This window comes from Pelmatolapia mariae, linkage group LG8 (genome assembly GCF_036321145.2).
Source record: "Pelmatolapia mariae isolate MD_Pm_ZW linkage group LG8, Pm_UMD_F_2, whole genome shotgun sequence".
In the NCBI taxonomy this organism is placed as follows: domain Eukaryota; kingdom Metazoa; phylum Chordata; class Actinopteri; order Cichliformes; family Cichlidae; genus Pelmatolapia; species Pelmatolapia mariae.
In genome coordinates, this window is record NC_086234.1 from 16,792,208 (window position 1) to 16,808,305 (window position 16,098).

General features: G+C 41.1%; 1 protein-coding gene and 1 long non-coding RNA gene across 2 annotated transcripts; one reads left to right on the forward strand and one right to left on the reverse strand.

Moving 5' to 3' along the window:
• Window positions 1-80: 80 nt before the first annotated feature.
• LOC134632609 (uncharacterized) lies at window positions 81-6,397 on the forward strand. Its single transcript, XR_010094544.2, has 4 exons — window positions 81-206; window positions 1,369-1,539; window positions 1,633-1,765; window positions 6,293-6,397. It is a non-coding gene; the product is annotated as an uncharacterized LOC134632609 (long non-coding RNA).
• LOC134632608 (eukaryotic translation initiation factor 3 subunit C-like) lies at window positions 2,325-15,784 on the reverse strand. Its single transcript, XM_063481306.1, has 23 exons — window positions 15,678-15,784; window positions 12,246-12,360; window positions 12,089-12,154; window positions 11,802-11,991; window positions 11,591-11,716; window positions 9,545-9,599; window positions 8,881-8,990; window positions 8,619-8,761; window positions 8,349-8,502; window positions 7,958-8,061; window positions 7,620-7,761; window positions 7,298-7,423; window positions 7,047-7,140; window positions 6,661-6,848; window positions 6,285-6,521; window positions 4,578-4,769; window positions 3,983-4,154; window positions 3,740-3,899; window positions 3,579-3,644; window positions 3,351-3,438; window positions 3,048-3,213; window positions 2,875-2,916; window positions 2,325-2,655 (listed from the first exon to the last, which is right to left on the reverse strand). Exons 2-23 carry the CDS (start codon window positions 12,338-12,340, stop codon window positions 2,579-2,581), a joined length of 2,793 nt encoding a protein of 930 aa, XP_063337376.1. The 5' UTR covers window positions 12,341-12,360; window positions 15,678-15,784; the 3' UTR covers window positions 2,325-2,578.
• Window positions 15,785-16,098: the final 314 nt, after the last annotated feature.

Sequence of the window (16,098 nt, forward strand, 5' to 3'; positions counted from 1 at the left end):
TGGGCCGGGTCCTTCGAAGACCGGAAGTGCGAGGCTGTGGGCGTTTATCAATATGCGTACTTGTGCGTACTTGCGTTCTCGTGTACTCGTGATACGTCATCAGTCGGAGACCAAGTACTGTTCCAATTCGAAGTACGCATCAAGCCGAGAACGCGAAAAAGTCCCGGATGTGTTCTCGATCCGCCCGTTTCATCGAGCATGCATCGGTGTGTATATAATAGTATTGAGTGTCCACTAGAATAGAAATAAAAGCGTTCTAACATCTCACCTGCTTGTTTTTATTAAAGTATGTACACGTATGTACATGTACACTATTTTTATTAATAGAGGTTTCACTACTGAGGTTAAAAATGATATATAAGTCACTTAGATCACATCTAAATGTTAATGTTTGGTTTATTTCAGTGTTTTATTTGTTCCTGAGTAAACCGGTTTGGCTGTGATTAAAGTTAAGCTTCATAACATGTTACTCACAGTTAAATTAAGAGGGGACGGCAGTAAAAACTCCGGACCTGTGACATCATCACGTACGCTGGTGTTCCAATTGTACAAATCACGAGTCCGTGCTCGCGTTCTCGGCGGGTACGTACTCACCGAGAACGCGAGTACGTACTCGCGTACTTGGGCATTGATAAACGGCCTGTGAAATTGGATAGTCTAGCCTTCAGATTTGCGTCACCGCTGTCTCGGTTAGTGATGGTAAATTTGATTCTTTTTACTGAATCGAGTTTGAATGAGTCACTCGCCAAAGTGAATCGGGTTTTTTGAGTCATTTGAGTCACTGAGTCAGTTGACCAGAGAGTGCAAAAAATTTACATTTTCACTCAAACTTAATTTGTTTCTCTTTTCATGTATATCCTACTGCTAAGATGAGTGATTGAAAAAGAAAAACAACTATTTTTATTGAGCAAAAAAAAGATTTCTTTTTTGGCGTTTGTAAACTCCATCTCCTCAGTCAGGGTCAAAACTGTAGCTCTGACTGTGCCTGAGGTGATTATAAAAGGGAGACCATACCAAAGTGATGTCAGTTTGTATAGAAGTATAGAAAACATAGTTAGGGATTACATTATTTTAAAAACAGGCACAACTGTAATTGAATATTTATGGAGAAAACGGAGAGAAGCACAATAAGCCAACTTTGACTACATGAAGCAAATTTAATGAGTGTAGATGCAATTTTTTTTTTTTAAATAAAAAGTGATTCTTTTTAACAAAGATGGTCTCTGGATCTGGAACACATATCAATGTTACCTGAAGGCAACTATCTCTATTTCTCATTTTATCATCAAATATCAGACACTTTACGTTACTTTCACTGGCACAGTTAATGGTTTTAATTATAATTCTCTTCGTGTCTGTGGTTATCAGGACTCCAGGTCTGTCCTCTTAGACGTGCTGTCTCTATACAAGAATGAGTGTTTATGTTTGGGTGTCAACCTGGTGAGAGGAGCCTACATGGACAAAGAGAGAAAACTAGCAAGGAAAGAGGGTCACCAGGACCCCATCCATCAGAGCTGGGAGGACACCAATGACAGGCTGGTAAGACAGAACGAAAACCTCCTGAGTATAACAATCACCAATCATTTTTGATCTTGATTCGACTCTTGATACATTTCACATCTGCTTGAACAGTTATAATGGATGCCTTGATGTGATGCTGGATGTCATGTCGCAGGAACCTGAGCGGTACAGGTTCATAGTGGCCACTCACAACGAGGAGTCAGTGAGACGAGCTGTGAAACGCTGAGACGGCAACGTAATCGAGGTGGTATTTGATGTACAGAAAATCAAAAGATTGCTTTCATGTACTTTAATGTATGAAATGCTTATCAAATTTCACAAAAAAGGAAAACATGATGCTCAGAATTTTCTGTAACCTACAGGTGAGGATTTATAAAACTAGACTTAAGCAGCAGATCCAAACTTCTCTACAGACTAAGCTGCTTTTGCAAGATTTTTTTTTAAAGCATAATAGAAATGCTTTTTTTCCGGTTTTTATATAATAAATATAATATAATTTCACACACACACACACCCCGTCCTCTTTATAGAGCCTCTGTAGCTTTAGTTAGCAGACAGACTGCATGTCTTTTTTTGTGAATTAAAGTATTGTACTTCTCCAAAGCATTGTACAAAATGCAATGACTTGTATGTAGGCAACAAAAGATGTACCACTTTTTAATTCACCCTCAACCCACTGATAAGCATCTTAAAGCAGGTGGACTGAGACTGATTTTAATGATATGCTTTCAGTTTTCCATACATGTACTGAATTTATATTATCACTGCAAAAAAACCAAACAAAAACCAAACAAAACACAACACTGTTTAACATTTATTTATTAATATTCTGTTAAAAATAATAAAACTCCATATTTATTCCAAGCAACTGACAGAAGTGGAATATCACATTCTGCTGTTGCTGACACAAAGCAATGCTAACTGACATAGAAGCAGCAGCAAAACAGTTTCATTGAGGGAGCATGACCAAGAGCCAAGCTCACAAAATGAGGTACTGATCTTGTTTTGGAATGAAGAACAGCTCTGCTGGAAAAACTGAAATCCACAAACTTCAAGCTCAGTAATTTCCTTGATTTTGATTCCTGTAACCGCCTCTCTGGTAACCCGACTGCTTCTGCTGGTAAGATTTCTGATCTGCGGTTGTACAAAGACAACAATCATCTCATTAGTGTTCACACAAATTCATTAAACTACAAGAAAAGAAGAAAAAACAAAACCCAAAACAAATCAAAACACAAAGGTGTTACACTGATTGATGAATTTAAAATAGCATCTACTGCTGAAAACAGAACTCAACCCATATCTACCTCATTGACATAAAACAGGAAACGACCTCAGTGAAATTTAACATACCTCTCTGGTAGGATTGCTTCTGTTGGTAGCCACCTTTCTGATCTGTAATACAAATGAAAGCTAATTATCATCTAATAGCAAGATTTGCCTGTGATAGCAAAAGTCGGAAAATAAATGGTTCAGAAAGGTTAGAAATAAGTTCCCAAAGTACTGTGAGAACAAGATGAACTTACCTCTGTTGAAGTAACCGCCATAGATGCCCTGTTTCAGGTCAGATACGCGCTCATTGTTCTCCACCAAGTTGCCCAGTTTCTCTGCCAGCTTCAGAGCCATGTTCTGCAGAGACGTTGGCTCAGTGCGGTGCATCATCACCGTCTGTGTGGGCTGGTCGAGTGACGCCTATTTTAAAGAGAAAAATGGGGGGATCCAAATTAAAGGCATATAAAAAGTAATCACAAATATAAACACTCTCAAAAATAAAAGCCCCCATGAGACTGCTGTGTCAGTCCACAGAACAGAGAAATGTCGAGTCCTACCATCAGCTCTTCGTTGATGATCATTTTGCTGATTATGCTGTGGACTGTGGGCATCTCCAATTCAAACATCTCAGACAGCGTCGCCATGCTGAAGGACAGACAAGTGTAGTAAAATTAAGGTTTGGCAGAACAGTGACCAATCATCTCTGTAGGGAAGCTGCAGAGACACTGGTCTACAGAAATCTGTGGTTTAGTAAAGACTGATGAAACTATTACATCTGTGCTCACCTGATGGAGTCATATACACTGCTGTAGGTGAACAGATAGGTCCTCAGTGACTCTTCTTGGATTTTCCTATTAAAAAAAACATAAGGACATCTACGGTGAGTAAGTGGGATTATCACACTGGTGAATGAACCAAGTGATGAACAGGGGCAGTATATGCTAACCTGACGAGCATCTCGCGTACTCTCTGGATCTCAGGGAACAGGTCCCAAACCTTACTGTTCATCTTCTCATTGATGATGAAAGAGTGGCAGGTACGCCAGTCTCCCATCTTCATGGCTTTGCTGGCTGCCACCACGTGCTCCCTCATGCTCTCTGGGGGTCCTGGAGGACAAATAAAAGCTTTGGTTATCCTCTCTGTGGATGAAACATCCTGCTACAAAGAGTTCTCGTGATGCGTTTCGTACCTAGCAGGGGCTGTCTCTCCCCGACCCTGAGCTGGTGATGGAACTGCTTGCTGATCATCCGGCGGCGGGCATCAAACTCATGGGCGGCCATGTAGGGTATTTCCAGCAGCATGGCTGACACCAGGTACACACACTCCAGCAGCTCCAGGTTGATGTGCATGTGGAACGGCACCTGTTAGGGAGGATAAACGTCACGATGCATGTGTGTATCATCTAATGGATGTCTGACACATCAGTGTTTTAAAAATAAAGACCCAAACATTTGTCGTTTCATTACAGCCTTGATTTCACACTATTGTGGACACAGGCAGCTGGAGACACCATGGAATAGTTGGCACATTAATGTGAGGTCAAGGCCCATTTAGGGAAAAAACAAAAGTAACTAGAACTGTCGTCATGAGCACATGAACAACTGTATGAAATCTTCTGGAAATCTGTCCTGCAGCTGTGGACAAACTTTAGTGTGGACTGAGTGAGAGAGGGGCCTAAAAATTCACTCACTCACGGAGTAAATCCAGGTTACAAGCAGGTCATCGCTGACAGAGAAACCAACATGTCAGTTAGAGGTTAACTGCTCTGGTCAGACAGCACTTACTTGTCTTCGCTTTTCAATCTTCTCCTGCTCTGCATTCCTCTCCTGCATGTTCCTCATGAGCAAACCTTGACCCAGCAGCTCCTTGGCACGGCCAGAGGACTGAATGTCCAGCAGTGCATTGTGGGCATCTTTAATCATGCCCTGCCTAAATGCACAAATGCCAAGTTGGACCATTGTTCTGTTGTACAGGATCTGGTAGGAGGAGGGGGAAACGGTAAAAACAGGCGATCTGTATGTACAACTAACAGTTTCAGTCAGAACACGTTCATATTATCTAAATAACTCTCAAATGTTTGAATTTTTTTAGTCCGGCTTTAAGCCGTTTCATAGCACAGAGACAGCTCTCATAAAGGTTATGAACGATATTCTGGTAGCGACGGACTGTGGTAAACACGTAGTGCTTATACTTCTAGATATGACTGCTGCATTCGACACAGTGGATCACGACCTGCTGATCTCTCGATTACAGCATTGTGTGGACATTTCTGGCTTGGCACTCCTGTGGATAAAATCATATCATATCAAACAGGAGCTTCTGTGTTAAGTTGGGTTCGTCATCGTCCTCTGTGGCCCCTCTGCCATGGGGTGTACCACAGGGATCTATTCTTGGGCCATTACTGTTTTCGTTGTATCTCCTGCCACTGGGTGCAATCTTTCGTAAACACGAAGTCTCATTTCATCTATATGCTGATGATTGCCAGCTTTATTTTCCTTTTAGTCGTTCTGATAGCTCCCCAATTAGACTCCTGCTTGATTGCCTTAGCGATGTTAAGTCATGGATGGCTCTAAACTTTTAAAATGTTAATGAACGCAAAACGGAAGCAATTCTGTTTGGCCCGAATCGTTCCTCTGATATCCCTGATGTTGACCTTGCTGCTCTGACCCCTCACCTGAAGAGCTTGATTACCAATATTGGGTTAAAAATCGACCCTGCACTTACTTTTGATGGACACGTGAATGGGGTGGTGAAATCATCATTTTATCAACTCAGGGGTCTGTCGAAGGTTAAACCTTTTCTTTCAAGGCATGATTTGGAGACTGTTATCCATGCTTTTATAACCTCACGCTTGGATTATTGCAACTTCCTTTTAATAGGGGTTGGACTGGGCACTCTGACACGCCTGCAACTATGCTGCGGCACGGTTTTTATCTGGTAGAAGGAAATTTGAGCACATTACTCCGGTTCGGGCCTCCCTGCACTGGCTTCCAATTGAATTTAGGATTCATTTTAAATTTATTTTATTGGTTTTTAAATGCTTAAATGGTCTGGCACCTGCATATTTGTCTGATTTGCTGAAGCCCTATGTCCCCACTCGTTCGCTCCGGTCAGCTGAGCAGCCGTTGCTCTCAGTCTCCAAATCACGGCTGAAACTTTAAGGAGACCGAGCGTTCTGTATCGTGGCTCCAAAGCGCTGGAATAATCTTCCTCTTCACATTAGGTAATCGACATCAGTGCTGGTTTTTAAATCCAGATTGAAAACACATTTTTATTCGCTGGCTTTTGACTCAGTGGTTAACTGACTTGTATTTACTTATATTTTATTGTTTTTGCTATGTTTATTATTTTATTGTATTTATTATTCTTATTGTATCTCTTATATTTCTATTGTTCAGCACTTTGGTCAGCCTTGTGTGTTTTTAAAGTGCTATATAAATAAACTATGATGATGACGATGAAATGAAGAAATAATGACTGTGTGTGCCTACCTGTACAGGTGGGTCAGCGTGTTGGATGTTGTCCTGCAGGTGACTCATCAGCATCAGGTCACGTGCCTGGTACCAGCGTGAGTGCAGAGCATGGTGATATATGTGGCAGAGGATGGCGCAGGTACGGATACGGTCGGTGCGATCCTTGGCATAGATGAACTTGCAGAGGCGGTCCATGATCACAGCGCTGTCCTCCCCCTCGCTCTCCTCCTTGCTCTCCTCCTGGTCCTGCTCGGACTACACAACAGAAAAACACTTCAGCACACCATTTTACACCTTATGCATAACATTTTATGAAACATCATAAAAATAGCATCATGATGCAGATGTTTTTCAAGAAAAGAAAGTTCTGATTCTGCACAGTGCCGTCTCTCACCTTGGTCTCTCCCTGCAGGCCCAGGCTGCGTCTGTGAGCTTTGTAGTCAAACTTATAGTAGGTGTGCATGATTCTGCGCAGGTAGACACGGCAAATTTCTTCTGTGGAGCCTTTGTTCTCCAGGTAGGTGAGCAGCCGGTCAACGATGCCACAAACCCTGCCCTCGTCTTTGAGATTGTCAACGTATTCTGAAGGAAAATTTTAAAAAAGAGAGGAAAGAATAAGCAAAATACATCCATATGAGCAGCAAATACAGCAATACAAATTTCAAGGGTGATGTAAATCCCACATTTTATATTGCAAACCGGTTAATCCACATTTACAGTCCTAACACATTCAACCTCACAGCAGTTAATAACCGTCAGTCAGGTTTTGGCACCACTCACCCTGAGAGTGGGGATCAGTGTTCTGCATGATCTTTGTAAATTCTTCATCCATCCTTTCTACCAGGGTTAAGATGCATCCGCGCACCCTGAAAGGCTAACAAACACACACAAAGAAATTAATACCAGCCCATAATTCACAAGACAGTTGATACAAATGCAGACAGTTCAACAGCTATGTGAGTGTTTTATCAGTCTAAACTGCTTTCTTTCTTTAAGTCCACAGATTGCTTGGGGTGGGTGAGTGGGATCACCTGATCGGAGACGGCCAGATTCTCGCTGTCCTCTGCGATGTTCTCTCCGATGAAGATGTTGTTGTGCTCAAAGAGAATGTCCAGCAGCTCATCTATACAATCCAGACACTTCTTCCACATGTCAGGCTAAAAAAGGAGAAAAGCCAGAAGAACCAAGACTCAGGAACTCATTCTTTTCAATCCAAAATGTTAAACAGCACAAATAATTTTTGTGATGACTTGCAATTTTAAGATATTTCATGTAACATGAAACACTACAGTAAATCACAGGAACCCTTTTGGTTTTGTTGATACTGTAAGAATTAAAGGCAGTGTCACTCACTTTCATGAAGGCTGCCAGGTTGGGGTTGTAGTCGTACAAGGAGGCAATAATATTGAACTTGATCTTGACCAGGATACCTTGGCCCAAGTTATTCTCTGCAGCGATGGCTGCCAGAGCATGAAATAGCTCAATTTGAGCCGCCCTGTCAGTGAGGGAGGAGAAAAAGAAAAAAAGGAGTCAGGATTTGTTCAGGAGAAGAATTTCTCTGAAATTCATATACTGGACATACTTCCACATGACACGCCTGGTTTTACATTGACTGGATATCAACAGTCGTGTGAATACGTAACATTTTAAAAATATATATTTTTAAGCTTAAGTGACAAATGCAGTCGAACCTGTCTGTTCCTTTTTTGCCTCTTGCTTGCAGGATCTCATTCAGCTTCTTCACCACCACCGCTGTGTTGATCTCGGTGCCTTTAGCAAACATTTTGGGTTTCTCCTGAATGGTCGCAATGGGAAAAAAACAAACAAACTTAAAATAAAAAAAATACAAATAATGTGTCGAATAAACTCTTAGAGGCAAGTTTTTCTTTTTACAGTCATTGATTTTGTTAAATTAGCCAGACAATTGCATGTTGATTTTATCACTGTCATTACTATAAATGAACACGTCGGCACTGAAACACAAAAAAGCTAAACTAAAATAAGAAGCGGCACCAGTGCATCTATTGTTCTGTCCGGCCGGCATCAAGTCGAAACAGTTTTATATTACCATCTGTTCTTTACCTTAACCAGAGGTACTCCTCCCTTAACCTTCTCCCAGCCTCCCCCGGCCTCCTCGCCTCCTTCCTCCTCAGCCTCCTCCTCAATTTGTTCTTTCTGTTTTGGCTTCTTCTTCCTCTCCTCCTTCCTGACACCGGGCTTTTCAGTGTCCTCGGCTCTAAGGACAGATGCAGTGTTTGGTAACAACACATTCACTCTACATGACTCTCTCTGCGGTAAAATCTGAATTAAAATCTAAAAAAGTGTCTGAACAGATATTCAAAGTATTTAGACCTTTTAACCTTGAGGAAGGTCACAAGACGCTTCCTCTTTAAGGCGTTTTCTTCTTCCTTATCAGAGGTTTCACTGCTGCTGTCTGAGTCGCTTGGGCTCCAGTCTCCATCATCATCGTCTTCATCAGAAGAAGAGGACTTATCCTTTTGGGAGAAGGGAAAAACTCAAAATCTTAGCTCAGGCATCCTCTCAAGTAAACTGTGCAAGTATTTTGTCTTTCCTACCAGATCTCCTGCTGTAGTTTAGTTAAATGACCTCTTACCCCAGATCCCTTGGCAGTCTTGAGAAACTTGGTGGCTTCTGAAGGCGCCTCAGGCTTTTTCTTCAAGAAGGACTTGGATGACACCTCTCCTTCACTGTCAGAGGACGAGCCTTGTGGAACAAAAACACAAATATCAGACGATGCTGGCTCCTTTCCCCTCAGCACCAACGCACATTGATCATCTCATCATTTGCAGCTAATCTTTGTACAGCACGTGAAAATGTGACTGACTGAAACACAGAATCAAGTAATGAAAGGGGGCAAAAAACTCTTAAACTGAGTTTTTAAGTAATAAAATGCAAAAAGTTCTCAACTTCACCAGTTATAGCTGATTAATCTGCTGCTGGAGTTTCTTCTGAGTAGATTAAAAACAGTCAAAAGTTTCAACCCAACAAACTTATAAAATCAGTTTACTTTTTGCAGTTAAACTTCAGATTCTGTGTAATATATGTATAATATATCATGGAGCTGGACCTTCAACATCCTTTTTAATAAGCCCATTTTCACTGGCAGCCTACAGGTTGATGTACAAGAATGATTGATCACTCATGATGAGACTTGACACGTGCACTACACATAGACACATTTCACCTATGCCCCTATTAAATCCTATGCTTTCTGGTTTGAATCCTTAACACATAACCTGTATAAACAACAAGCTCACCAGAGTCCTCTGGCTCCTTCTCCTCCTCCTCCTCATCTGCAGACTCCTGTGGATTCTAGCAGGGAGAGACAGACAAGACATTCTGATAACTCAGGGCTCTAGAGTGCGACCAAATTTTTCAGTGGTGCGACTAAAAAAAATATTTGGTCGCACTGGGTAAAAAAAAAAAAAAAAAAAATCTCTGCAACTCTCCGTGTGGTCAACAAGAGACACACATTATGCCCCTATCGTGGACTAAACCAATCAGAGATAGTCAGGGGCGGGACCTCTCTGATTGGCCGTGGTCCAGTTGAAAGTGCAGGTGGATAGAGGGAGGTGAGTAGTTTGAATAAAGCGATATCGATTCATTAAATCCTGAATTGACTTTTAAATATAACTGTGTTTTGCCAGAAACGCCAATTTCTCAGATTAAAGCTCACAAAACTATTTCAACAACCACCAAACAGCAAATCAGAGCAGGTACACGGATTCCACACAAAGACGTAAACACAGAGCAGACCCGACACATCAGAATCAGCTTTGTCTTTCTCGGCTTTCTCACCCGATGGCCCGTAGACGGACACGCTGTCAGAGCTCAGCGATTCTGATGCGTCGGGTCCGCTCTGTGTTTACGTCTTTTTGCGCTGATTCTGAGCTGCAGGTTTTGTCTCTCCAACCAAAATTCACCGAGCCAGCAGCAAAAGAAGCAGCAAACTGCGCTTCACATTTGCTCAATGTCGTCATGAGTTTTGCTGTTTTGCTTCCACCACGATAAAAATCACACTTCATGCACAGCTCTCTCTCTGTACTTCAAGAACAGTGTCCCGTCTCAAATCTCTGTTTTCTGCATTATTCATTCGCTTATTACCCACCAGTCTACCGTTGTTTACAGCGCTGTCGGCCGCTGTCTTTTTCTTTTCTTTTTTTCACTTAAATGACCTCAGACAAGAAAGCCTATTTTTTCTGTTGTTCAATACTGAAGAAATTTAAACTTTTTAAAATTATGCAGAATATTGCAGAATATTTTTAAGGTTATCTGCTATAAAAAGTCAGGCCAGAAAAATCTCCTTCATGTTTTTCTGTGTTTTATTCTAAGTTACTTTCACACAAAGGCATCTGCTGTGATGTTCACAATTCTGATGAAGTCTCACATGTATCAGTACTGATAAATGATCAGAATTATAATATTTCTGACGGTCTGAGGCTAAATTGAATCGAATCAGGACATTGTGAATTGAATCGAATGGATTATAGAAATCAGTGATGATACCCAGCCCTAGTGAGCAGCCTAGGCCCGACAGAAGTGGATGTAGCTGTGGGTAATAAGAAAAGAGGAAAAGAACTATTGATAACTTTTTTGTTAAGGCCTGATCCTTCTGAAATTCATAGCCAGTGCTCTCACACGGTGCCATCAATCTTTGAACGCTGAAAAAGCAGCAGTGTATCCAGAAAACACATTATATGCTGCAATAAATGCACTGCCCAAGTGTTCCCCTCCCCACTGCCTTTCAGCAGCAGGCAGCAGCAAACAGGTCGTCAGGCCAAGATGATGATTAAGTTTAACAGTTTCTACAATATTGACAAAGCACTTTAAGCACAAGATTGTTAGTTAATAATTTAGAAATGAATATTGTCTGTATGGACTGCAATTTCCCCCCCAAAAAAGTGCACATGTAAAACTGCGGTGTTAAGTGATTTGGTTGAAAAATTTGAGTGCGCCTAACTTTTGCGCCGGTGCGCCAAACTTTTTAAAGTTAGGCGCACCGGTGCGCCCATGGCAAAAAGTTAGTCTAGAGCCCTGTAACTGCTTTTTTAAGGCTGAAATTCTTATAAATTCTAATACACCAGATTAAATAACACCAGAAGGAAGCTGCTCAGCACATTCACAGTCTTTTGACCACAGAACAGATCTGATGAGACCTAAGTTTACAACTCCCCCAGAGATTCATGCAATGCATAGAAAATAGAAAAAACTTCAGACCCCCTGAGCTATGAAAACAAGAAAATGGCACGTGACTGCATCAGTACTGCAGGTACTACACATGAAGATTTAGTCTTTGACTTTACCTCCTTGTATGCTGCTATTTCTGACTCAAAGTCTCTGTTGTACTTGCGGATCTTCTGACGCAGGGTGCTGAGAGCTTTTGCATTGTTTTTGTTCATCTTCTTCTTCCCCTCTTTATCCTCCCAAAGCTGTAAAAATAATGTTAAGTATTTGATTAGGACAAAAACAATGAAATCATTAAATTGCAGTTTAATTTTTTTCTAAGCTACTAACCTGGTTCAAATAGTCCTCCAAGTCAGCCAGAAGGCGGATATAAAAGGGAGGAATACCCTCTTTATCCACTATATTCTTGCTTTTAAGGAAGGCTCGACAAAGCTGCTCAAACTCCTCCAGACATTTGGACATGTCTCGAATCTTCATAGCATTGCGGATAGTCTTTATGAGGTTCGTCAACTCTTCAAACCTAAGATTCAAGAATAAATTCAGTCAAAAGAAAGAAAAAAGAGGCAAAATTTTGTATAGACTTTAAAGTTGTGACCTTTTAAAAATACCACACCAACCTTTTATCTTTGGCGCTGCGCACCACTCTTTTTGTGTCCTCCTCATCGTCGCTAAGAAGCAGCGACCTGTGAAAACCAAGTGCACAAGTGAGATCTTTACAGGAAGAACAATGTGTGTGATGAGCTTGTGATGGGATTTATTCCAAGTTTCACTTACTGCTTGAAAGTGGCTCCGGGTGCCTTATCAGTGATCTCATCGTCAGATGAGGACTCCTCTGACTCACTGTCAGACCTGGCAAAGAATCGAGACATTGCTGAAGGATGCTGCCAATCTGTAGAGAAATACAAAGTAATGAGTGGTATTACAGAGATGCAGCTCCAGATTCTACGTGCGGTATATCAGCACACATTCAGCTGACAAAGATATTCACTGTCAAACAGATGTGTGCCAAACTTGTTATTCAGGAGCCGCTACCAACAAACCAGCAAATAAACACTGAATATTTCGTCCTTGACATTTGTGAGGTTACCTTAAACACAAAGTATTCTTGCTCTTCAACAATAAAACATTAACTGTCTTGAGTTTACCTGGTGATATTCTCATGCACGAGGCGACTGCGAAAACGGCAAACAAATAAACGTCACCACGCAGATGCTGTTTACAGGACAAGAATCAATGATCTTGGGAATCTTGTCTTCGTTGTCGTTCCCCTCGTACATTTTATTATTCCGATTTCAGCATTTTCGCCCCACAAATAAAGCATGCAGTTTGCTTTGTGTGCACTCAAATGGAGTCGAGCCAACTAGCATCACCTGTGGCCAAGTGCCATAGCCTACAGTCAGATCAACTTCTGACACATCTGCACCTGGCTCTATTACCACGTTTGAATTATAGTTTTATGCACAATATAATTGTAACTTTCACTGTTTTCTGTTCTTGTGGGTCTTGCACATAAACCTTTAAACTAAATAAAATGGTGCCAAAATGAAATCACCACTCCTATTGTTCATGATGATTTTAATATTTTTTTCCATAACAAAGAAATATGTCTCCAACAAACATTACACATTAATCCTTGACTAGTGTTGCAACATCACATCCTCTTATCATAGTCTCATAGTCTTTTCTCTGAAAAACATTTGAAATGATGGGATAACTGATTAGCACAGCTAGCGAGAACTGTTTGGTTAATTTAAGAAACATTTGTGAGGAGATAGGACTTACAGTAAATGTACAGCAGTTAGACAATAATTAGTAAGCAATAGAGTCAGTGTGATTAAGTAGACCTTGTGAAAGTGAGTTACTCTTGTGTGCCAGTTGGTGTGTCATGTGTTTTGGAGTTTTTAGGTGAGTTCGTTTTAAAACGTCAATTTTCTAAGTTAAGAATATTCATAATTTAATTTCCCCAAATTGCATATGACCTTTATTTTGTAGCTGGATCTACTGACGTATCACATAGCAGCTGGAGCAGTCTCAAATGGAGAACAGCCCACTGCTGCCACCTGTGGCCAACTGCCATAGCCTACAACCAGATTACATCTGTAATCGCTCTCTGCACAAGGAAAGTCAACACACGCTGTGGGGTTCCACTCTCCACAGCAGGTGCATTCAATCTGAAAGAAAAACTATGTTGTCAGAGTAATTTATCTAAAGTCAGGTTGCTGAATGAAGTTACTGCAGATAAGGCTTTTCCTTAGCTGTGGATCGCTCAATGTCTGCTTCTTCTGTGCTCCTAGGTGTAAGCCCTCAACTTTCTTAGTGTTCAAGTTGAACATTGTACATTTAGTCATTGGTGTTGAAGTAATCAAGCAGTCTGCCTTTAAATCCAGGGTGTCATCCAAATTGAAAGACTTGGCTTTGTGGTTCACTGTACCAAAGCTTTGACGGTTTAAAGAATAGGAGAGCCCGCCCACCACAGGCAGACCTGAAAGGTCTTTAGTCCTCAGCTACCACTGCCAGAAGCGTCATCATGGGTTTGAACCTCCTTGGCACTATGGTCCTTAGCATCTGTCGTCACATTATGCTTTGATAGATCGGGGACGACTTCAGAATTGTTGTCTTTAGGGCTAGTGGTTAGATTACTGACTTCAGGTGTAGGGGGCTTGTCCGAAGACCTCGGGCGGATGTTGCATGAGCTTGTTTCTGACAAAGTTATGGTGCCATTGGGCCTGGAGGTATTGTGGTGACTGTCATTTGGGTTCACCTCTGATAAAGTTATTGTTCCATTTGGCTTGGAAGCACTTTGGTGACCGTCAAATGAGCTCATTTCTGTCAGAGTTATTGTGCTATTAGGCTTTGAAGCAATTTGGCTACTTTCACTCTGGACCGTTTCCAAAGTTATTGTGTCGCTCTTCTTGGAAGGTAGTTGAGAATCAAAGGTGTTGTTCTTGAGGTCTTCCCCTAATACTGTGCTGCCACTGCTTTTATGCGGAGGATGCTTTTCAAATGTGGTGTTCTGCACAGCAAATGGAGCACATTGCTTTACAGGTGAGCAATTTTGATGTGGGATGTTTCAGTGGTGCCAAAACCTGCCTGACCTGAAGTTCCTGTCCCATCTTTGGTGCAGCTTACAATAAATGGAGGAAGATCAGGTGTCTTATTCTGAGAGTAGGAAACTGAAGCAGTAGTATTTAAATCATTAGACACGCTCAGATCAGTGGCTTGCACGACATTAAATGTCCCATTCCCAGAGTTTGATGCTTTTGCTGGTTTATCGGTAGCGGCTCCTGAAAAGCAAGTTTGCCACACATCTGTTTGACCGTCACCAGTCAATCTGAAACACCGGTGTTGTACCAAAAAGTGATTGCCTGCCAAAAACTGATTTCCAATGTTTCCGTGTGTTTTTTATGTGTAATATTGTTAGTTATATTGCTAAAAAAGACTTTGGTGAACAGGTATTACAAAGGAGTTATATATATAAAATTTAAAAAATACCTGTTTCTCAAGTATCATTATAACTGTGTTATTGTACTTACATTATAATCAATCAGGTCCCTTTTGTCCACTTAAAATATGTTTACTGAACTATTGTTGTATTTGTTGCAATTTCAGCTGTCCTCTTGGCCAGATTACTCTTAAAAGAGGCCTTTTTAAAGTCAACAAGAATTTTTTTTAACTGCGAAAATAAAGGATACATAAAAGTCACTGCCAAAAACTGATTGCGGCTTCTACCTTGTTACAGGAATGTTGTTTGTTGGTCAAGAAGACTTGATATCATTCATGAGTGCTACATTTGACATGTGTTTCACATATTATAGACCAACAAGTTATTTATAGCAGTTTAAATACAAGCAATCAGTTTTTGGCAAATACCGGAAATGAGTTGTTGGCAGACGATCACTTTTTGGCACAGGGACACCGGCAAACAAGGAACCAGTGTTTCTCTCTCTTTTTTTAGTGTGCAGTATGTTTTAATTATTTTCCAGAATAACGTCCACCGGCCTTAGTGCTGACGCTTAAATGCGTCTATACCGCAGAATATTAGCCTAATGCTAGCAAACAGACTGGATTACAGTCGACAAAGGAAATGAAGTTGCAGTTGGGCTTACACGCCTTGCCCAGAATGCTTTCACACCAAATAAACGAAAATACAAAAAATCCACACACTTAGTGACACACTCTTATCAAATCTTATTGAATTAAACTCACCTACGACCTGGTAAAAGTTATTCCGCGGTGTTTAGTTTGAGCTGTTTTAAAATCCAGTTTTGTTGTAGAAGGAACAGAAAACGCGTGCAGCACTCTTACCGGGCAATTTCGTCAGAACAGGAAGTATTCTGACGATCAACAAAACACGAGAATAGTCCGCAGCACTGAAGGCTCTCCGCTCACAGCGCCACTCAGCGGCTGAAACGGTGTATTTAAAAATCCCATTCTGTTGCTCTCATGGGAGTTTGCAGAAAAATCCGAATCGTTAGTCACCACTGGTTCCGAGAAGGATTACATCAGCAAACTGGACAAAAGTAACAGTGCAACCACTAAATACGGGTAAAGTTCTAACAACTCTACCTTTATATAATATTGTATTGAAAAATCTTGCTTTTAAACCGCAGTGCATGGTAAATATTTG